Genomic DNA, 24,696 nt, shown 5'->3' with positions numbered 1-24,696 from the left:
AACAATGATTTCCTTTTAAGGTTTTTCAGTGACCTAAGAGAACGGTATCTTTCTCTTCAGGATTTATGGGCTCAAATACTGAAGAGTTTGTTAACCAAGTCAGACAAGTCTATTACAGTAGAGCCTTCTGCACTTAAAAAAGTCTCTTGTTGATAACACTAGTCATTTGTTAAAGCCATATTCATAATCCTGAGAGACTTTTTTTTAAGCACAACACAAGCACTTTGTTACTGTAACAGAGATCAGATGATTATAAGCAAATAAAAGCATATTTAATTTTGTCTCTCATAGTACATTAAACAATTTTTAGTTTAATACAGTCAGGCTCAGTCAAAGAATAAGCCTGTCTCCTTACAGTTAATTACCTCAAAAAGTCAAAATATACTTCTGAAGGAAATAAAATGTTTTGACTGATGACAATAGAAGTGATTTTATACAAAATAGTTTCTTTACTGCCTTATTTCCTACATACATTGATTAGTCAGGACCACAGCTCTCCAGACATTCATAGCTTTCTAACTTACGGTTTTTGAGACTTTTTTACATATAGGAGGAAGGAGTCCTCCTTACCTGCAATCAGAGAGGTTTTGTGTATGGTTTATTCATACAGCATGTGTATGTCACTTGAATGACTTAAGTCAAAGGCCCTTTTACTATATACCTGCTAGAATCAACACGTAACATCCTGATGATTAATAGAATTTGCAGCTTGGGAAAATCAGGCCTTCCTGAATGCTAAAGAGTCAGATATCCAGTAGTGATTACTGACTGTACAACACCCTTTCTAAAAGCATACAAATTCTGAAACTCCATGATCTGTCACCTTTATTAATCACCCATGCTAGACAACTAAAGAGACATTTTATCATCATGGCTTTTTGTTCTTGAGTGCCAAAAAAACAATTTTGCTTTTTATTACATACTTTGAGAAATCATTAAGAATTGAATGTTGGCAACAAAAAAGTTCTTATTAAGACACATTCTAGCAATTGTAACTGTGTTCCCAGAGTTTTTCTACCTCAGGGCAACTTCAAGTCATTTTACAGGAATCTCTCCCACTAGGTCATATCTAGAAATGGTAAAAGGACAGGTTGTGCAATTCACAGGACTACACTGGAATGAGTTACTGTACAGCTTTCCCATGCCTGCTCTTCTCTGCAGGAAATGACCTTCTTTAATAATAAATACAGCGAACACAAATCACATTTAACCTTTTCATGCAATATCTAGAAGCATTTCCTTGCAACCTAGATTAAATATCAAGTTCTCCTAATGGAATAGAATCACCTGAAAAAGGAAAGCTGCCTCTAGAACCATGCACAGACTATGCTCCCAAAGCCCTAGTGTGGCAGCCTTTGAATGATGGCTCCTTTGGCCTGCTCTGGACTTCTTTCCTAGGGCTCTGTTTTCTCTACTGGAAAAGCAGGTTTTGTGCTCTCAAGATTCAGTAACATGCCAAGAAAAACAACAGTTTCTTAGCAAGGACTTAAGAGCCATGACAAGTATGTTACTGCAACAGAGTTTGGCTGAGCTTGGGTTTTGGTACAGGTGTCTGCAGGATTCCTTTTTGCTAAAATCAGTAGTTGCAATAAGAAAAGAAATAGTGTCATAGATAAGAAAATTCATACTTTGTTTAGCTGAGCTTAGCACTTTTTATCTCCTCTTTCCAAAACCAGAAAGCAGGAATATTGGGGGTAGGGGCTGTGACCTAACATACAATTATGTAGAAAGCCAGCTTTCATTCATTTGCCTCTCACACAGCACCTTATTTATGTAGGCTGCCATACTAAATAAAACTAATGCCCTACATAAATTTTAGTGTATTACATCAACAGTCATCTTTACCAACTACATTTGTAGTCTTGCCAAAGAACAGTATTAATGTTGTTTGACAAACATCTTTTTTCCATGAATAAAACAGGCACTTTATGGTTATGAATGAAAATGTGATATTTGAGGTTGCTAAACATTGAGGACATGTGGATTTCCCAGTTCTCTAGCTCTCAGTCCACCTCTCAGTGATGTTCCTTGTGTCTAAAAATCTAGGCTAATAACCTGTATACACAAAAAAAAAAAATCTGCTCCAGTCTCATTACTTCTGATTGCTTTTCAGAGGGTATAACTTATGACAGCATATTCACCTTTTGCTAACTGCACAAGATGATAAAATCACAGAATTTATAAAAAATAGCCATTTTATGTTAGCTTTTCATAAAACAGAATTATGCAGGACTGTATGTAACCCCATTACTGAAAACAGAAATTCTAAACCAGATATGGCCACTGTTTGTCTGGTGAGCATTGTGGGTGAACTTTAATCATGATGCTGGTGGCGGACCTGTAAAAAGATGCCACTGCGCCCCCATCACCCAACCCTTGGCGCGGTCCTCCCTGCGTTCAGACAAATGGGCTACAGTCCTTCGGGGTGCGATCTGGTAATGCTGCTAAGCCAATCTAACACTCACCCACACCAAAAGATTCAGTCCCAGTTCCCCTCTTTCTCTCTTAGTCCCCACAGCACATTTCTTTCAAGAATCAACAGATGTAAGCAGTTTCTGTATGGTAAATTAAACATCCTATGTTAAAGCTACTTCCTGGAAGTTAGTTACAGAGCTACAAATAAAGAAATAATTTTGTTTACTCTACTTTTGTTATTAATACTGCTCTTAAAATTACAGCAAATAAAATCACCCTCATTGTAACTTGCACTGTACAGACATAAACCAAAGAGATTGTTTTGAATTGCTTGTTATTTATTATTAGGCTCATAGATTCAAGACAAATAAGAGAAGACAAACAACGTAATATTGGTTAACATGAAAAAGCGGTTGGGGAAAAACATTTGCATAGCTATGTTCAGATTCTAACAAACGTCAGGGCAGAGAAGAAGAGATGTTTAAAAAAGCATGGAAAGATGGGCTTGTGGGTATTTACAGGGATTTCCTGCTATATACAATCAGCAGCATGGATGAAAGCATGAAAGTATGTACACTAATGCTTTAAAAGACTGGCATCATTCATATAACGGCAGTCAGGGACTACTTCTTGAAGTTGTAGAAGACATACAGCTTGAAAAGCAAAGAGAAGTCATTTCATACAGTGAAGAAAAGGGAACCAGTGGCACTATGCAAAGAGAGGAGTGACAGGACTGGGAAAAGGAGCCAAGAAAATGACCTTTGCAGTTGCATTGAAAGAGAATGAAAGTGTTGTTAAGTGCTCTTATATGCATAGCTCACAGCAGGTTGTCACTGGGGCGAGGCGGGATGGAAGGCCATGGGAGCTGGGAAAGTAAGCAAGATATAACTGAAAAAGATAAAAAGCAATAATCGGATGAAAAACAATCTTGAAAATAGACTAGAACCCCCAGATTAACAACTTGAACAGGTGGTTTGGAAGAGCACCAATGCATCCTACCATTAAGTATCCTGTAATTAAACGTAGAAAAACAAATCTGAGGCTGCAGTCTCAAAAGAAGCAGTAAAGAAGACCATAACTCAGAATGAATGCCAGTCCTGAATCACCTAAGCACACACTGAACTTCAAGTTGGAGAGTTCTTGGCAAAGTGTTGTAGTTACTGTTTTTCTTTCAGTGTCTCTGCAGCTTGCCCCTAGGGATTTAAAAACTGTAAGCAAGCAAAGATGAAGGACGGGGCTTAAGAAAAGACCTGTCTCCTGCCAGAGCTCTTGAGCACTGATTTGGGGATACAAAGAAGATATCAATCTGAATTAGCAGGCTATGTATGGATTCTCCCAGCATACTGAATCCCCCTGGGTAATATGGGCCTGGGTATAGCCTAAACAATAATCAAGTTTCTGCTTTGTCCAAAAAGTAAGCTTTCTTCTTCTATCCTGTCCAGATCTTCATCTGTCAGAGAAAGGGGATCTGCTATTAGTCTTGAGGCATGAGATACTGACCAATGTGGACAGATCATACATTTAGGGGAAACTCGGGACATCTAGAGGACTATTTTTACACACTGACAGCAAAGGATAGTCTGACAGCTATGGAACTTCAGCTATGAGGTGGTAATTGTCATGTGCTCCCAACCTCTTTTCACAGTATAAAATAATCTGCAGTTGAAACTCTGCAATCTCAGAAAAGCTTATCTGTAGTTTACCCTGTGGAAATTGTGGGGAGAAGCAGAATGATGCTTCCCTGACTAATTATTTAGCTTTATCTGCCCTCCTAGATGGATGTTTCTGGGGGAAAATCTGAAAGAAATTTCAATTTTGAAGGCTTTTATATAGTATTGCCGTATTTTTTTCTGCTTTAAAATAGTTAATCGGTTTTCTACTTATATAAATAAATGCCCTTTGAATTGTACATCTGTAAGACATGGCCCATCATCCATAGCTTCAGAAAAAGCTGCCCTGGTATCATCCGAGCCTCCTCCTGTGCATTTGTGCACCCTGGTAGTTTGAGGACAATCTGTATCCAGCTTGGGAAGAAATGGTACCACCCTAAGGTTGCCGTATAGTGAGGAGATGTGCCACATTTCTGCTATGGCCTGAAAGGAATCAAAAACAGGATTACCCTGTGCTAGCAGCTCACAGTGCTAGCAAGATGAAATAGTCCTGTAAATCCCTTATGTCCTGCGGCCTATCCCTTGTTGGGTTTTTTCCCCTTTCCTGTTCTAGAATTAGAATCAATTTGTGTTTAGTTCTGATCTGCAAGTCTGTGAACTTCTAAATACACAGGCATCAAGTCTTGCAATCAGACAGTTCTTTATTACACTCTGTCTGGGTTGTCTGGCAGGCTTTCACATGACACTGTCCTCTCAGCATAGTAATGTTTCATCTGGTGTTTGGTGGAACATTGATAGTTTTGATACCTTTGTTCATTATTTGCTAAATGCATGTATGGAGTAACATTTCTTATCTAAATGAAAGTGTATCTCTACATTTGCTTACAAATAGATTCCCTCTCACTGAATTATGGAATGGTGAAAAGTCTGTTGAAGGGATGCTTTACATTGTCTTAATTTTCTCTGTACCGCTTTCAGCTACAGTGTTTCTTTAAGAAAGAGAGTTTTTTTTTCCCCTCAGTCTTGCCTACATTAAATTTGATCACTTTTAAGTCACTGTTTCACATTTAAATATGAAGAGAGAAAAAGAGAAAGTACCCTTCTACAAACTCATCAGAAGTTTGCCTCTTAGAGATTATTTAACTGTTTGGCAAATAGAAAACCACAAGCTTGTGCTTGTGGTATAAATCAAGGCTCCAGCTTGTAAATAAAGTCTAGTAACGTGGTAGCCATAAAAGATTTTATGTTGTTGCTAGCTCTCTTTTGTTTGTATAAATGATCTCCATGCAGTCACTGTAAAACCAAATCTCTGGTGCCATCTCAGAATAAGAATGCATTTGTTTTGCTACAGCATTACCTTTCGAGTTCCTGTCTGCAGTAATTAATTATAAACCATTGCTCCCAGGCCTTCTTCTCCATTACTGTTTTCTAAACAACAGTGACTGATTTTGTATATATAATGATTATTATTTCTTCCCAGGTGTATTACTTACATTTATCTATATTAAATCTCATTTCATTTTCTTCTGTCCATCTCTCAAAATTTGCCCTTAGCCCTACTCTCCAGGGAGGAGAGATCCTTACTCAGAGATGCTTTACTTGTGGGATGCATTGCTAGAAGGGTGCAGTGGGTAAAACAATTTTGTAGCTCTTCTAGACTTTTCATTTCCTCTTTTCTGCATTCCAATTCTGCTTCTTCTGATGTAGTCATTGACTCCAATTCAATCAAGAACAAGCGTTTAAAGAGCCAGCCCACTGTCTGGCTCCTGGAACTAGTTCCATTACTGAAATTTCCTAATCATTTGTTTGGATTAAATTTCTTGTTCTCTTCTGAAACAGGCATGGGGGATGAGAGAAGAGATTAAACTACATTACACTCTATCCCAAGCCTGCAAAAAATATTTCATAAAAGTGACTTCTAAGTACTCTCACTGTCTGCTGTTTTTCTGCACCTGAAGGAAGCTGTTCAATTTCATGCCAGGACTTTCCTTTTGGCCTGTTTGGATTCAGTTGCATTTGTACTGAATTCAAGTTCAATCTTCAGCTGACAGATTTTTAGTTCTGGGCTAGCATTTGGAACAGCAACCCCAGTACTGCAGATCATCACTGATTTGCACCCCGAGCTCTCTCAAGTCTTCTATAATTCTCTGAGCGTAGCAGTGAAATGAAGGTGAACTGACAGCATCCCTTCAGGTTTCAGATAGCCTTTGACAACACCTTGTCCATGAAGTGGATTTGCCTGATTCCAGCCAGCAGCCTAACCAAACAAGGGCAATTTCCTCATACAGAGGAGAAAGCAAATCTTTTCCCTGTGTCACTTGAAATGTTCTTGAAATGCTCTACAGATGCCAACAAGTGCTTTTGCAGCTTACTCAGGGGTTTGAGAGTGCCTGCTCCCTCCCTGGCACTGGCACTAATGATCATGCAGTCCTGCAGGGAGTCAGCTCAGCAGTGATGCTAATTAATTACTGCAGACAGGAGCTCAAAATGTAACATTGTTGCAAAAATCAAATGCCTGTGCTGTTTTGTCTGCAACTGATCTCTAATGACTACATTTAGGGAAAATCTTCAGCATAACTAAGAGCAAAATCTCTCTCAGCCCTTCTCCCTCTATCTGCTATTAAAGAAACATAGTAGTCAATAGCTGAGGGTTTGCAAATGCCACAAATTAGAAGCTGGCCAAAGTAAAATATAGGCTAAAGAAAAAATAGTTTTCAACAGCTCAACAGCAGAGTACTTTTAGGAAGGATATTGCTAGAAACATAAGACTGGAAGAGACCATATGGGTCACTGAGTCAGTCTTTGCAAACACAAGCTGCCATTCAATAATCATTGAGTCCAGAATGATCCACAGAATATTGACTCCACATGCCTTCATACATGACAGGCCTCTTTCAACATCTTACAATAATCTTAAGACCTACCATGAACACAAAAAGTCACATCAATAACGTGCTTCGGGGAAAGAACAAGCAAAATCATGGGCATTGTCAGTATCTGAGGATGTGAGTTCACAATCCAGCCTTTATCCTTTTCCCAGCTCTCCACATGTACCAGCACACTACAGCAGATCAGCTTGCAGGTTTGGCTCATATCTAACTGCATAAAATAGTGGTTCATTATAAGCCACATCAATTCCCTGAAATCAGTCAAAAGAGCTACTTTCTTTTTTGGCAAAGTTAGTTCTTGGCTGCTAAGCTCCCCAGACCAACCCACTCCTCAGCTGCATGAACAGGAGGAGAGACTATGGTATTTCTGCCCCAAATCAGTACAAACTGCCATGAAACTGCTTTCCAGAGTTGAAATTTCACATTGCAGCAAAGCTGATCAAGTGGCTAGCTGCCACTGAAAGGAGCAGTCCCACACAGTCCTGCCCCACTGGTACTGCTGCTCACTAAACCATTCAGCGTGCAAGTGGTTACTCACTTTTTATGGTGGGGTTTGTTTTCTTCTAGTTTAGCTCACCACGGCCACCAGAGAAGTTGAAATGCAAGGCCCACGAGGAGGGGGGAAGCAGAACAACCTCATTTGGCATTGGCAGACTGCTAGAGCTGTCCAGCTGTACTGCAGAGCTGTGCTGCATAAGCAGTTCTCCATACTCTTTGGCTGCTCATATCTGCTCCTGCACCATTTTTGTGTCAGCACACATAATCATACAGCCTTGTAATAGATCAGATCAAGGGGCTGATTAGGCTGAAAAACTTCGGAGAGAAGAAGCATAATTTTTTTCAGCCAAAGGAGTTCTTTGTTCTGGCTCACCTTGGAGCAGAAAAGTATTTGCCTGCATGACGGGAGGGATCATGTCAGAACAAGAAAAAGTGGATAGGCATATCAGATACAGAGTTGGAGGAGCTGTTGACAAAGATTTACATCAAAATACAGCCTTGGGTCCCTGTAATAAATGAGGGTTATTCAGCATTTTTTTCAAATGATCCTGGGAGGTCCATTCCTGAGCGGGTGTTGGTGGTAAGCTGTTTCAAGCATAGAGCTGAACTAGATAACTTCCAGAGTTATCCTGGAAGTCGTAACTTCCAAACAACATTTCTATGATTTTATAATTCCCTGCTATAGGAAGAAAAAGCAACACTCTAGCACTCACACCAATTTTTTTGGTATGATATGTGCTAAATGAAGTATACTAATAAGCATATTTTAAACCTGCACAAGCTAAGGAATCAACTACAATGCTTCCCTCATCTTTTTTTTCTTTTTTTTTTTTTTTTTTTTCCTGTGTGTGTGTGTCCGGATTTAAGCCAGCCAAGTCTGAAATGACAACCTTTGGCTTCTGTTAAATTTCAGCTCTCCTTGGGGAAAACTCCTTCTAACTGCCTGCTATTTCCACTCTCCTGCTGCCCAGGAAAGAACAACCAGTCAGCTGCCTCAAAAGACAACCACCACTGTGTGCTCTCAGTGCTTCTTTGCCTTCCTTATTCCATCTACTCTGAACACAGCAAGAGAATAGTTCCTTTGCCTCTCCTCTTCCTAATATAGGACCACTTCTATGGGAAGGAGAGAATTTGCTCTTTACAATCCAGCTTCTTCCTTTTTATTTAGAAAATTTAGGGTGACAATTTGAATATATTATTAGGATGCACGTATCACCTAAGTAGCAAAGACCTGGCATGGTTCCTTTAATTCATACCACACATTAGGGGCAGTGTGAACATGCATTCAGAGTACAAGCGTCACACCTCTGTAGATCTAGGGACTGTAACTACCAATCTGTCAATACATGCAATGTCTCCAGCAGACATCAGCTCTAATATATAATAATTGTTAATCTATCAACAATATTAAAAAGGCAAATAACTATTGGGAAGTGACCTTGCTCTACTGCATGACATCAGAAAACCCAGTGCCCATGATTCAAGTAGCTTATGTAGAGTCTAGAGAAAATTCAACAGAGGTCAGCCAATAGGCTGAAAAACAATCTTAAAGATACAAAGCTTAAGATATCTTTTAAATTTACGAAGAGAAGAGTGGTGACTGGATCACTGTGCACAGATATATACCTAAGGAAAATATACTTGACAGTGGGAGGACAGTCTTGCAGACAAAAGTGTAACAAGATCTAATGACCGGAAACTAGAGTTAGACAAATTCAAGTTTGAAATAGGATGTAATTTCTTAGCATTGGGGGTAACTAAACACTGGAAAAATTTGCCAGGGGAGCTGGTAGATTCATTGCGTGGAGTCTTTAAGGAAAAATTTGGTATTTTTCTATGTAACAAACTCTTAAAGGAGATCAGAGAAGATCACTAAGGTTGCTTACAGTCTGGAAGCCATTTCATATGAGTCAATGAATCCACCCCAACAGAATGCTTGCTACACCATTTGAATTGGGGAACTGGGGCTGGGCCTATAGTATCTAATTTATAATGGCCTTTCTGGAAGAAGTAGTGCCCTTGTATTTCAGGCACAAATTTGATCTAAATATTTATAATCTGCTAGCAGCAGATGGTTTTTCTAAATAAAAAACAGAAATCAAACATTTACTGCCTATAAATATTTACGAAATTTTCATGGTTAATGTTGGCTTTTGTGTGTCTCTTTAAAAGCATTTTGCTAAGTGTCGTGACTTTAAAAGTCAGAGATATCTAGCTGTGCATGCATAAATTTTCCTGGCAGACACAGTGGAAAAAAACCTAATTGAAGGTAGCATCAAAAACGATTAAAAAAAAATGCAAAAAATATCCAGCTTCATTTCCTTGACTACTTACTCTGTGTGTGCTTTTAACAATGTTATTTTTTTAAATCTATTTTCTTGCTATTGTATTTTCACTATCACTGTCAGGCCTTTAATTAAAAAATAGGTTGATGACATTATAAAGTTTATAATGATTGCTCAAATCTTCAGGGAACTGGATCCCTCCCTGTGACATTAAACAATTTACAAAACACCAGGAACAACCATTCCAATTGCAAGAAGCTATTAATTTTCATCATTTTCATAATTTCACAGGTGTCAAATCTTAATCCATTATGCCCAAGTATATTATGTTGCATAGTTCCTTGCTGACTTGCCAATTATTGATGGTTCACTACATTCTAATAAAACCTCTATCTCATCTGTCTATCAAATAGAAAGGAAATAACACAGAGAAGCTGCCAAAATTACTACTTGAGCTCCTTCTAAAAAAGAGGAGAAGGATGTACTATTACCATCCCTCCCATAGGTCATTCTGAATGCTCTCTTGGACAATTTTTTTTATTTACTTCTTCAATTTTCCTTTTCCTTACTAATAAACACCAGCCTTCATACAATCATCAACTTGAATCTTCAACTTATTTTCAAGGAACATTACACTTATGGATATCTTAATCAGTTATTTGAGAAGACAGCAATTCTGCACTCAGTGTTTTGGGAATATACTTGCCATATAGTTACATAGATGTTGAACTTGCACTGTAATGACATTCATACTTCTAACTTGAAATACAGCTTTGTGTCAATGAAGGGGGAAGGTAGGTCTTCTGATACTGGAGGAGACTAGGCTTTGTTTTTTGCCATACCGCTGTCTGCCCTCATGACCTTGGACTCAGAGTTTCTATAAAGTTATAGTAGCTGAAAAAAATTACCATCCCAGCATTTTCCCTGCTCCTCTGTTAGTTACTATCCTAATTAAGTAGTAAAACAGAACTGTTCTAAGAAGCACTTAGGTTGGATGTCCATTATGCCATTGCAGTCTGAAATACACAATTAAAAGAGCATCTTTTTACCAAGAGGGAGGTAATCCTTTGCACATAGGCAGGTCTGGCATCTGGGTGTGTCAAATGCATCTGTTATTGCAGCGAAAGCCTACAGGGGTAATGAATAAAAGGCCTTATGGGAATGACTTCTCTCTCTAGATGTTTCATGTTTCATAGAATGGTAAGGTTGGAAGGGACCTCTGGAGATCATCTAGTCCAACCCTCAGCATAGTCCATACGGGGACTGAACCCGCAACCTTGGCATTAGCAGCACCACGCACAAACCAGCTGAGCTAAACCTGCCACCCATGTTCATGTACGGCATGCGGGAGGAATCCTCAAGCAAGGTCTGAGCTGGAGGCTCACAGGCACAGTGCATCTTCATGGCCACCCTGGTGTGTCCAATCTAATTAGCACCACCTAACAACAGGGGTGAGTCTTTGGGTGAAGCAGCACTCGCATGCAAGTCTACTGCTGCTGCTTTCAGTTCTGCAAGTAACTTAACAGGCATGCTTGCTGCTGACTTAGCCCCATGCTCCCTTGCACAGTGCAGAGGTGCCCTCTATCTTGTTTTTTCTAAACACAGTACACAGTTAGCTTCATTTTATTGCTTCTGAGGCAATGTGAAGCTTCACTCATTGCTGGTTTTCCACACATTTTCTATTTTTCTCAACAGGAAAAAATGCTTACCATACCAAAACGTTAGTATAAAAAATATTAGGACGTAGAAGCATACCTGTCTGAAAGAATCCAAACAATGAAAACAACTAGGTGAATGGAAATCCCAAAGTCTCTATAGTCAGCTGCTCATACGAGCACTGACTCTCCACTGTCTTGTCTCTGGTGTAGTAATTTACATTTCTGTAAGACGTTACTCTAAATAATGCTATGTCCATTTGCACAAGCATGAATAACGACCCAAGATGTAAAGCAACAGAAAATGAGCTTCTGATATTTATATTTGACCTTAGGACTCTCAGAGCATAGCTTTGAGAGTTTTTGTTTAAAATATATAAATAAGATTCTGTAGTAGTTTTAATCTCTTTTAAATTGTCAAACAAACTGGCAGTGTGCCCATTTCAAGCAAATACATAGACACATTAAGTGCAGCAATGAAAACCGTAATTTCTTCAGGCAGCTAATCTGGGCATTATCAGATGACAGTTTACCATATGTGTCATGGTAGAAGAAATCTTGAGAGATCTCAAGGATGCAGTGATCGCTTCAGGGAGAGTATTCCATATGTTAAGGGTGACCAAAAGGACATCATTAACATGACAATGAGAAAAGCAGGTGGAGTAGATATGGAGATGGAGAGAGAAAAGACTAGCAGGTGACAGGGAAAGGTGAAGCTGTAAAGTCCTAGTGCAACTGGGAAGGTAGCTGAGTTGATAGAGCACCTAGCTGCTGCTGAGCAAGGTGTGTATATGCGTGTGTGTCAGATAAGCACCAGTGCTGGCATAAAGAAGGTTAAAGGAACCTGTGACCAGGGGTGAGGAAGAAGGCACAGCACTACCCCTTCAGCACCAGCTAAGCTTGGCTTAGCTCTGTCATCAAAATCAGGTCATGGCTCAACAACTAGCAACACTGCTATATAAACGAGCATAAGCCACTGCTGCTCTGCAACCTCTCTTCTCTCACCACTTGTTTCTGCCCCTGAGCCAGTTCCTCAGTTGCACCAGTAGAAGCACTGCCTGATAGACCAGACTGGAGAAATAACCCAGCTGAAAAATGTGCCTCTCCTCCTCCACATTCCTTTTTAGCCAGATCAGGTTCCTAATCTGGTTTGCCACACAGTTGAACAAAACAACCGTTCCACTAAACTAGCATGGATAGCAAAGAGACAGGAGTGAATGGCTGGGAGAAGAGGCTGTCTTAGGCCAGTACTGCTGCCAGAAAAAAAAAAAAAAAAAGTCTTAATTGCACTCTCAGAGGACTAGAGTGCTTGTGGAGACAGAGGAATCTATGGAGATACACTAGAGAGAGAAGTACAGAAAGGAGTCATGGAATAGGCCAGCGAGACAAGTGCAAGAACAGTGTTTCAAGGGACCTTTTGACAGGTCACATCAGACACAGGTAAAAAAGCTGTCATAAGCACAATGACAGATAACAAAAGCCTAGAAAAAGATTTCTGTGATATGAACAGAGGTAAGAGGAGATTTTTAAAGAAAACAAAATTCATATACATTCAGATAAACAGGTTAAGAAAGAGACTGGAGTCAAAGATGACTCCCAGGTTACTGAGTGACAGAGAGTAATTGTGTGCCTTCCAGGCAGGATCACACAGTCCCTATCCAGGAAAAAATAGAGGTCCTTCTATAGGAACTGCAGATGGCATTTCAAGTTGGGAGGTTCTCTGAAACACTATACTGTATTTCCTTAATAGGTGGAAGCTTTAATTCTCAGTGAATTCCTATGTATTTTTTTACATGAGCTTAAAAGCTAACTTAAAAATGTGTTTGCTCGTGATGATAGAAGTGGCCAACATTCACAGTATCGCCACAGAAGACAAGGACAAACTTCTACAGGCAATGTTTTACAAACCTTGATGCAAGAATTCAGAATGGGCCAAATCTGCATTTTCTGATCTTTACTTTTTTGAGGGGAGAAGGTGTATTACATTGAGAAGCCTCAACTCTGCTTCCACTGTAATTTTAGAATCATAGAATGGTAAGGTTGGAAGGGACCTCTGAAGATCATCTACTCCAACCCTCAGCATAGCCCGTACAGGGATTGAACCCACAACCTTGGCATTAGCAGCACCACGCTCTAACCAACTGAGCTAAACCAGTTCAATTTTGCTACTGTTAAAACTCAAAACTACAGATAAGGGTATTTAAAACTGGTTTTGATGACAAATTATTCTATCATGATGGAAAATGAGTCCACATTTGTCTATTTCAGTAACAGAATGAAAAAGTAAGCCATTCGCACTTTTTGGAGTTATACTGAAATTCTGGAGATACTTCCATGCAATCTTGTCTCCTTCAGTGCCATCCAGTGGAATTAATGTGAAATATCACTCCTATACAGGAGGAGGATATCCAAAAATACAGCACACAAAGCAGCTCTACATTTTCAGGAGAAGCTGTTCACACCAGCTAAATTGCAGATTGTCAGGGTTATTGGTATAACAATAATGAAAAACAGAACCATGATTTTCAATAACAATAATTCAAATTAGATCTGACATTGTTGCCTGGAGTCTCAGAAAAGCTGCTTATATCATTTCCAAAATAGTTATTTGTGTCTGCAAAATATGTGGCACATACAAAATTCATACTGATACAGCACAGTATAAAGATTTAATAGTATCCATTTGTGTAATGCAGCTATCCCCAGCCCAAGTCAATAAAATATTAGCTACAATTTTTCTCTTCCTTCAAGGCATGAATAGTTTGAAGGAGTAGGGGTATCTCCATTTACAGGTGCTTAGAGTCCCAATAATATACATGTTTAAAACATATCTTCAAACATATCAATATTGTATTAGATGTGTGTGTCTAAACATGCATATGTGTATGTATACACATACATATACTCCATAAAAAGTTCAGTATTTTATATCCTCATTATATTTTTTTTTCAGATAAGACCTTGACCTTTTCACACTTTCCTGATCCATCTTGAATTACAATGATCTCAAGCCAATATTTGCATTAAGAGTCTTAAGGCCATTTCCTTGCTTTCTCCAACTCTAGGGTAGAACAGTCTGCCAAGGACCTAAGGCTTTCTACCTAGAAACTCTTTAAAGGTGGCCTGCAGGATGGATTTTTGCAAACAGATTCCTACTTCTTTCGTCCCTTTATAGTGCATAAAGAAGACAAGAAAACACCTTATATAAAATTAGAAAGGCAGAATATTTTCTTGGTCTTTTTTATACTAGCAAATGAAAAAACTATTGAAATGCTAATGTCTCTGTGCTCACGGAGTTTTAACCTTCTTCTCTCACTATCTCTGTTCAAATCCCAGTAGTTCCTCTGTCAATATTCCTCTGTCAATATTCCCCTTCCCATCACAGCTAGTCCCTTTGCTCAAAGTCAAGACTTGACTCGTTTAATTTTTCTTCTATACCAATGTGCTCTCATTCTTCCTTGCTGTGGCTTCCAGCTCTATACTCTTATTTCTCCCAGTCCTAGTCTCCTTGCACAGTTTCTCTCCATTCTCCTTCCTCATCTAATATATGTACTTGTCCCATTGCCTTACCAGTCCAAACTCAACCTCTTTCATTTTGCCTGAGAACTCATTTCCTTGCTCACCTAATCCAGCATCTGTCCCTATTTCTTTCAGGCTTGGCTTATTCCTTGCCTCAGTATTTACTGCTTTCCTCTCTTCAGTGAGCTCCTTGTCCCCCTGCCATTCCTATCGGACATGCTTGGGCACCAGTAAAGAGCAGGAAACAGAAACAGGTCTTTGTGATCACAGGGGATGGTGCACACACATAAAATCCCCCACATCCCCCACACACAAAATTCAGTTTCTCCGTAACACAAATTACAAGTCTGCTTGAGGGCGTGAAGGCATTTAAGCACTTAAAGATCTCATCATTTTATTCTAGACACCACTTTCCCCCCCGCCCTTGACTTTGTTCTTAGACCATGTTTGCTAAATGAGTCATCCTAAACTTTCATTCTTAATACAGAAAATTTCTAGCCAAGCAAAGGAGGTTTAGCAAAGTGGTAAGCTTTAGCTTTATAAACTCATACAATGGGAAGTAACAGACAACCCTATTGTAGGCACTGTTATCTTTCAAGGATAACATATTACTAAATGCAAAATAGTATTTTAAGCTAGTATTAAGAGCACACACATGTAAAGGAAACAATTAAAAATTAAGATCTTCATTTCTACCTTTAGTTGTATCCACTGCAGTTAGACAACGCATTTTCCCCGGTTGTGAAGTCACAGAGGAGTGGGTGATTTTACACTCCAGCGCTGCTTATCGTAGCACGACTGTGGCGAAGGAAAAACACACGTTTACTCCAAATTTCCTTCCATTAACAGGCTTACATAGTCACTGATGCTCTTTCAGCAAATATATGTATTTTTCAATGCAAGGATTATTTTAAATGGTGGTATCTAATATATTTCCACAGTCTCAGTTAATTAGATCAGAAGGCAAATGAGCATCATCTGGCTTACTGAACAGTAGTGACTGTGTGACTACCTGAGGATCTGGCCCCCTGGAAATGCTGTTCTTTGTCTGATTAGGTGACATGCAACGATCCGCTCCAGTAGAACATGTGTGCTATCCTGGGAGACAACAAAATGTATCTTCCCCTTCCTGTTTCAAACTAAATTCCTAATGAATCTAAGGCAGGGCTCTCAAGTATTTGCTTATTACTTACTGTAAGGACCAACCTATAGATGTTGCTCAGAGGATTACCCTACTGTGGCAATAATTCTGAGCTTTATCTTCGCATGGCTGTGATGTTAAAGACACACTTCTCATATTAAGCTGAATAAAGAATATTACTATATATTAACCTTAACCGCACAGAACATAATTGAACTCAATGGGGCTACTGCCCTCTGTATTTCAGTGAGACTTGACTTTGAAGACATAATCATTCACTGGTTTACAAAGGCAGAAATAAACTTTATTATAATAGCAAGTGCAGGTGCATTGCTATGATTGTAGACACTGGTATGATTCACCTTTAGTTATATCTTGCCAAGAGAAGCTATTATCAAGCCCCAAATGACACTAACAACACTACCATCAATACAGTATTTAGAAGTTCCTTTCCTAGTGGGAACAAAAACTTCTCTTTTATTCCAATTTTGAAAATTAAATGCACAGTATTAGCGCCATAAATGAGGTGTTTAACTTCAAATTTGCCTTTCCTGGTGAGAATGAAAACACTACTTGTTTCCCTTTTTAAAATTAACAGTAGTGTTTTTCTCTCTTTTCTACTACATATACCAAGACAGAGTGTGTCTCTAGTGCTCAAAGGGCATTGCAGGCATAAATCTACTTGTGTCTATGTGCACACATGAATGACACTCAGTGCTCCAGGGCTGGGATCTAGCCTGTTTCCAGTAGTATGATTCAGCCACACAATAATACAGTAGAAAGAGTATGTCTGGAACAAACAGGTAGGGAAGAAAAAAAGCTCAATTTTGGTTTTAAGTCATATTTGTACCACGAAAAAGGTTATGTTAATGCACAAGTATTACATTCCCTCTGCCCAAAATTGACAGCACAAGGCACAGCTAGCTCAGACAACAGGAATTACTCAATATAGACAAAAACTATTGTGGGGCACACCAGAAGTGTGAAGGACTGTCCTCTGACTTTTCTCTAGCTGCCACCTATGTTTGTATTCACTCATCTGGTCAATGAGGTAAAATGGTTCTCAGTTCATTTGTCCTCTAAAACTGGGATCCATCCAAGTGTACAGGATAGCCCCTATCACTCTCCAGAGTTTAGTCTCCCCCCCCCGCCCCGTCTGCCAGCTCCCACTCTTGATTGTTGTGTAGATAATATACCATCGGACAGTTCTTTACACACTCGGGATGGGGAGAAGTATAGCCTGCAGCTATCAGTAGCATCGCTTGACAAAGCTTCCTAAACAGTGCAGAACTATACAGAACATTTACAGAGTCACTTCCTGTCTCAGAGGTACGAACTACCATAGGACGGACAACTTCTGTATCACAACAGAAAGGCTGGTGGATTGGCAAAATCATTTCATAAGAACTGATATTTGTTATGAACATGTCCTTCCCTGGTGTAGTCTATGGTGTCAAGATTCATAAGGCCATGATAGTCAATCTGCATGGTAGCACACGCTGCCAGCTTACTAGTTTCTTGAATCTTTTCCCGTCTGTATCGCTCACTCTCCCAATTATAGTCCCCTCTGTAAGTGGCCCCTGCCTTCATCTCTACCATCTCTGAACTAAGAGCACAATAAAGCACACAATACAAAACCCTGAGAGAAAGCTTCCCTAACAAGAGTTCACAAGAGGCCACCCAAGCGTGGTGGCTATCTGGACTCCACTGGCATACAGAGACTCCTATGACATCCACCTCTATCTAATTCCACTGCCTCACTCTATGTCTCAGCCCATTCTGCTGGAGTGGAACCTGCCCAGGCCAGGGAGCTCAGCAGCACCTGGCAGCAAAGGAGGAAGCAGCTCAGCTGTTGAGGAGAAAAAGACTTTCTAGGACATGCTGTCTGCTCTGCAGCCTCCGCAACATTACATAATCCAGCCACAACTACCCACATATCCAGGTTACATTCTCACTGCTGGTAGGGGCAGGTCTCACATTTGAGCTGAGCTTCCAACATCTTTGCTAGAAAGCAGACTGGTTCATTCAAGAGGGCAAACAAACAGGCTGGCAGCACAGCGTCTTCCTAGGCTGCCAGTGATTGCAGGCCAGCACAGTGGTCAGGCCCAGGCCCAGGCCAGGCCAGGGGGAAGCAAGGTGCAGCAGGCTGATGGTGTCCATCTTCTCCATTCCCCTCCACATACGCACCTCACATCATGAAGAGAGTGATGGAAATGGATTACTGGAAAGTAACTACATGCAGGACTGATAAAATCAATGTCTTGATACAAAGGGATAATACTACATTGGTGTGTGTTTCCAGTGCTGTGTTTCTAAACAAACCTATTGCTCCAAGACACCAACACAAGAGAATGCAAACTTTCAGCCTTTTACTTTGCTCTATACACAAAAGTACAGTGAGTTTGCCAAGTCTCATCCCACTCATTACTGTTTGCTCACTCTCTATCACTTACTCTTACCACTACAGGATGTAACATTGCATGGGTTAACTAGGAAAATGAAGGCAAAGCACTTCCACTCTAACAAGGGTTATGTGGGGGAAGGGGGGAATGTATTAAACAATTTTTTTCTGGCTTAACTTTCCAGTGATTTAATTTTGTACCACAGTGGTACTGCAAGTTATACCACTCACCTCACACTACACTGCAATTTTAAGAAATATTTAAGTCACTTGAAGAGAAATACTTCTTCCTTAAATGTAGTCTATCACATAGTCCACTTCATGATGCCATGTAGGCATTAAAAATGGAAACTAAAAGCAAACACAAACTTTTAATTTCAAGATAGGTCTCTTGGGACTGCTGTTCAGAATTCAAAATTCCCTCCTCTGTAATTAACTCTACAAGCACCATCTCGGCAGCCAGAAGCATAGGATATTTTCCTAGTCTGTTCATTACTTTTTGAAATAGAGTTGTTCAATTGTTTTTGCATAATACTCTAGAATAAACTTATTCAAGGTAAAAACAGCCTACAGAGGTGTACAAGCCCCTCACAGCCAGCAGTCCACCTACTCAGAACCCCTCATTCATAAATGCTTCCTCCAAAATGCAACAACCCATTTCCACCTTCTATCACATGCCAGGAAAGTAGAAATATGAATCTATCCCATCATCTTTGACCTCAGCAAGACTGGAACAAATCTCTAAGTGCTACTAGGAAACAAAAGCAAAAGTAGTATTTTTGTTCCAGTTTTTACTGAACAGACTAAAAACTGGATAAATGAAATGCCCGTATCATCTCTTTCCCCCTAGCACCCCCAGAAGTTAAAGACAGACATAAAAAGGTTGGAGCAACAGGTACTCCACCATGGATTCAAGGGCTCGGGATGGCAGGCAAAGAGCTCTCTGGAACACTCTCCTGAAAGCATGAACCTGCCCGAGTATGACAATTTGCATGCTGTATCCACACAAGCACACTGAAAAATCCCAGGCTTAAGCTCCAAAACCACCACAACAAAAAACCCCAAGGTATATTCCTGTCTGCGCCAGGTGCGCTCAGACAGACACCTGAAGTGAGGTGTAAGGGAGCGAAGCACTCGGCAGGACCCCAGCGCCCGGCACCGGCGCGCAGCCCCCCCGCAGAGCCGCAGCCGGGCCCCCCACTGCGCCCAGCATGGCTTCGGGCCGCTGCCAACCGATGCCTCACGGCTCCTGAGCGGCCGTTAGGGCGGGGCCGCGGCGCGAGCGCGCGACCTCGCGCGCACCGGCAGCGGCGGCGCGCACCGGCGCCCCCCCGCCACCCCCCCGCGCCGCAAAGCACGCCGGGGTAGCGGCAGGCGGTGGCGCGCGCCGGCTGTGAGGTCATCATGCGCGGCCGGAAGGAAGGAGCGGAGCGGAGCGGTTGTTTCCGTTGCTGGGGCTGGCGGGGGAGGCGGCGGAGGAAGGGCAGGAGGAGGGGGAGGGGAAAGGGGGCCCCGCGCGCGCCCGCGGGAGCCGCGCGCCGAGCGGGGGCGGGGGCGGGCGCAGCGCGGCGGCGGCGGCGGGGAGTGGTCGACCGGCGGGGGCTGGCGGGGGCGGGCCGCGGCCATGGCGGGCAAGGCGGCGGCGGCTGAGCCCCTGGGGCGGACGGCGGAAGAGGTGGCCTGGGCGGAGGCGCTGCGCGGGGCCTGCGAGCCCGAGCACCACTGGCGGCACCGCCGGGAGTTCCTGCTGCGCAACGTGGGGGCGCCGCCGGCGGCCGGCAGCGCCGAGCTCCAGCGGCTCGTGTCCCTCTCCATGGTGTGGGCCAACCACGTCTTCCTGGGCTGCCGGTGAGTGCGGGCCGCGGCGGCGGCGGCGCGGCGCGGCGCTGCGCAGCGGCCTGACGGCGCCCCTCCTCTCCCCCCTCTTGTCCCCTTCTCGCCCCTCCAGGTACCCGCCTCAGGTCATGGGGAAAGCGCTGGAAATGGCCGAAGGCATCCAAGTGACCGGCGCGCCTGTCCGCACCACGAGAGATGAACTGGTTGCCAAGGTGAAGAAAAGAGGCATATCAAGTAGCAATGGTTAGCAGATCATAGCTGTGACAATACATAGGAGTCTAGAAAATGCTTGTTTCTGAATGTTCTCATTTTATCTCAGATTTATGAAAGTAATTACAATAACTTACTTTAAAAACTCCTTGATTGTTTCCCCTCTCTCTGCCTTTTTTTCTCTTATTAATACCTATACAAATAGATGTAATACTTACTGTGTTGGTAATTTAGAGTTACTGTTTTGATAGCACGAATGTTTTTGAATTCTTACAATTGTCATGTTTTAATTTGATTTCCTAATACAATGTAGACTTTTGTAGTCCAGCTTAAACATATTCTTGCTATTTTATTTTTACCACTAGTCAGTCAATGTTCCTTTCTAAAAGTATCAAGTCTTTTGTTTCATAAAGAGGTTCCCACAGTGGTATTTTAAAGGCTTTTTTAAATGACATTATTAGAAAAGTAAGCTTTTTAGGTCTGATAGTCTGTTTTGCTGTACCTCAGTCCTTTTTGGACTGAACTTTAAGAATACAAATTCATACTTGCAAACAGGTCCCAAACCAAACCTGGAATCTTGCACCTGAGCGCTTCTAGTTCTTTGATTAAAAAATGCTAAAATATTTGGAAATAGTGGATTAATACTTGAAATTAGAATTTGAAATGTATTCACAAATGACTGAATTTATAGTTTCTAAGTTCAAGTGGTTTACTCCTTATCCGCAGTTGTCAGAATTCAAATAAACTGTCTCTAGATGGATACTTCATCGTGGAGAAACTAAAGAGGATAACATACTTACCTTGTTTTGCAGAAGGGATAGAGGAGCCCTCCAAAAAACGAGCTGTAGAGAAAAGCAAAGACTCTAAGGATACTGGAAAGGATGTGAAAACTACCAAGCCAGAAGGCCCTAAGGAAACAGAGAGCACATTGCCAAAAAAGCAGGAAAAAGATACCAGCAAAGATTCAGAAAGCTCAGATTCGCTTTGCAGTTCAAACCAGGAAGCGAGTGCAGCATCAGGCACCGAAGCAGACGGAATACCTGCTAATGCTGAAAATACCACTGAGCAAAATCCAACTCCGTCTCCATCTGAAAAGGAGCCAGTGGAGAAGCCTTGCCTAAATTCACCTAAGGAGAGCAAGTGTGAAAACATACCGTCACCTGAAAAGAAAACTACATCAATTCCAGTGCCGCCGGCTGCCAAGGGCGCCCCGCAGGCAGGAGCGGTGCCGCCGGCTGCCAAGGGCGCCCCGCAGGCAGGAGCGGTGCCGCCGGCTGCCAAGGGCGCCCCGCAGGCAGGAGCGGTGCCGCCGGCTGCCAAGGGCGCCCCGCAGGCAGGAGCGGTGCCGCCGGCTGCCAAGGGCGCCCCGCAGGCAGGAGCGGTGCCGCCGGCTGCCAAGGGCGCCCCGCAGGCAGGAGCGGTGCCGCCGGCTGCCAAGGGCGCCCCGCAGGCAGGAGCTGCATCTCTGTCTTCCAAAAACCAAGCAAATGCCTCATCGGCATCATCCAAGAGCGGTGTTCAGGTGGGCACCTCGCTGCTGCTGGCCCCGAAGGGCAGCACTCAGGCGGGTACCTCGCTGCTGCTGGCCCCAAAGGGCGGCACTCAGGCGGGCACCTCGCTGCTGTTAGCCTCCAAAGGCAGTGCTAAGGCGGGCTCCTCGCTCCTGGCTTCCAAAAGCAGTGCTGAGGTGGCTGCCTCGCTGCTGGCTGCTCGAAGTGGTGCTCAGCAAGGTACTTCTCTGCTGGCCTCCAAAAGCAGTGCTCAGGTGGCTGCCTCATTGCTGGCTGCTCGGAGTGGCACTCAGCAAGGTGCCTCACTGTTGGCCTCCCGGGGTGGTGGTCAGGCAGGTGCTTCACTGCTGGCCTCCAAGGGTGGCATGCAAGCAGGTTCTCCACAACTTGCCTCCAAGAGTAGCTCGCAGGCAGGTGAGAGTCCTGCTAAAGCTTTGTGCAAACCATTAACCAGTGAAGATGCAAAGGAAAGGCAGCCTTTTTTCAACAGACTGTACAAAGCTGTAGCTTGGAAACTGGTTGCTGTTGGAGGTTTCAGTCCTAATGTAAATCACGCAGAACTTTTAAACTCATCTATTCAGTCTGTAAAAGCTACTTTAGATGTTGCTTTTGTTCCACTGAAGGAACTTGCAGACTTACCGCAGAATAAGAGCTCTCTAGAAAATATAGTTTGTGAACTGAGATGCAAGTCTGTCTATTTGGGTACTGGCTGTGGTAAAAGTATGGAAAATGCCAAAGCAGTTGCTTCAAGGGAAGCTTTGAAATTATTCCTCAAGAAGAAAGTTATTGTGAAAATATGTAAAAGAAAATACAAAGGAAGTGAAATTGAAGATTTGGTACTTCTGGATGAAGAATCAAAACCCTCAAATTTACCTCCAGCTTTAAGAAATCCTCGGGAGATCATGTAGGCAAGAATTGCTGTTTGTACTCTGTATAGTATTTCAACACAAGAACTGAAGGTTAATTTTGTACTTTAAAAATGTAGGCTTCCAGATATTTTGTATTTCTTTCTCAGTTTTGCAAGACAATTATATTCCTTTCACTTGGTAGCAATTGTATAAAACTTGTTAGAGATGACAAGTGCGCATTTAAAGGTATGCCTTAATATATAGCACACTAGTGTGCTGTTTATTTGCAGAAAACTCTACCTAATTCTTCTATTTTTAATTAAACGATTAAGGTACAATTTGCTGTTTAAAAACACAATTTTGTAATTCTTACAATTTGATGGCAGTGTGCTCGATTGTCTACCATGTCTTTTTTAGCTGCCTAGAAGTATGTATATAGGGACCATAATACTTGAATGATTGAAAAGTGTTTGAAAATTTCAATCAAAAAGTTGAATCATTCATTTCAGACATGTTGCTCCTAATGTTCGCTGTTCCTCTTACTAGGAGAGAAAATGGTTGACTATTTCTATGAGAAGTTGTAACAGTTTAAAAAATGACACTTGAATCCCATTTAACATTATACTAGCAAGTTAGATCCCTTATAACATTATACTAGCAAGTTGTCAATTAGCAGTCAAGTCACAGTGATTACAGCCACCAAAACTCTGTAAGCAGATTTAACTTATTTTGTGAAATATCATTTACAGTTTGTTTTTTTCAAATAAACATGAATTTCTATATTAAGCATATTCTGACTGCTACTAAAACTGAAACCTCTGAGACATGCTTTTACAGTACTTTGTTTTTAACTGTTAAATATTCTAGCCATTTCAATAACTTTTTGCAACGCCTTCAGAAAAGCTTTGCTTTGGGTGGTTTCAAAGTGTAATCCCTCAAGGATGTGTTGATTCTTATTTGGATGTATAGTTGAAAGAGTAAAACTGATGAGTGGACCTATTATATAACTATTTCTACTTTTGTAACCCTTATGAAGAAGTAGATGAGTGAAATCAAGATGCTGCTGTCTTCTAGAGACAGCAAGTATATTGTGAAGACTTCACACTAATTGAGCCCTTCCTTTGCTACATTTTCACATGATGTTCACAATGGTTTTAAGCAAAGAAAATAGGAGATTACCTTTTATTTACAATGTGCTTGAAATAACTGCACAAATTGCATGTTTAATATATTGGATAATGACATGTAATGATAAGGAACATAATGTCTTCAGTGCTATTTTGAATTAATCTTGTCTAATTACAGTAGTTAGTATCATTTAATGGAGACCTTGCACTTGATTGACGGATTCATTGATGAAGTGCTACAGGAGTGAATAGGAATTCCTGGGATCTCAGTAGTATCTATGTCCACTTATGAGTTCAAGTTCTGTTGTGATTTGGGGACTAAAACACAGTGGCATTGTTATACTGTACCTTTCATGATTTTGGACACTAGTGGCTATCCAGTCTGTAGCACCTGGAGTCCGAAAGGTGCTTATATTGTACTTCTGGTCAGTCAGTTCCTAACTTTCTCCACTTGATTGTTGTGCTTCTGTGCCCTAAGTCATCTTTAACTCTAGTAGCTTTCTCAGGTGTTTCCCGTGTGTGTTTCTGGAGCATGACCCAACTTTTGGAATGGAACTTGTTAAACTGCTTCTTATACGGCATAAAAGTTTGGTGCTTGCTTCTAGCTCAAGAGTGAGTTTCATGCTGTATGTAGGAGCTGTGATATTCATGCCAGGGAATGTGAGACCTGTTTTCAAATCCTCACCCTTTTGAGGTGGAGACATAGAATAACTAATTTTGAAGGGCAGGAATATGTCCTGTGCCCTCTTAAG

The 24,696-nt window shown here is 41.5% G+C and overlaps 1 protein-coding gene across 1 annotated transcript; it reads left to right on the top strand.

Annotated features, from left to right (window-relative positions):
- The first annotated feature begins 20,036 nt into the window (after nucleotides 1-20,036).
- On the top strand, nucleotides 20,037-23,606 carry CDKN2AIP (CDKN2A interacting protein). Its single transcript, XM_062575773.1, has 3 exons — nucleotides 20,037-20,260; nucleotides 20,361-20,491; nucleotides 21,271-23,606. Exons 1-3 carry the CDS (start codon nucleotides 20,037-20,039, stop codon nucleotides 22,875-22,877), a joined length of 1,962 nt encoding a protein of 653 aa, XP_062431757.1. The 3' UTR covers nucleotides 22,878-23,606.
- The last annotated feature ends 1,090 nt before the right edge of the window (nucleotides 23,607-24,696 follow it).

Source organism: Rhea pennata, chromosome 4 (genome assembly GCF_028389875.1).
Source record: "Rhea pennata isolate bPtePen1 chromosome 4, bPtePen1.pri, whole genome shotgun sequence".
Lineage (NCBI taxonomy): Eukaryota > Metazoa > Chordata > Aves > Rheiformes > Rheidae > Rhea > Rhea pennata.
This window is presented reverse-complemented; position numbering and strand designations above follow the sequence as displayed.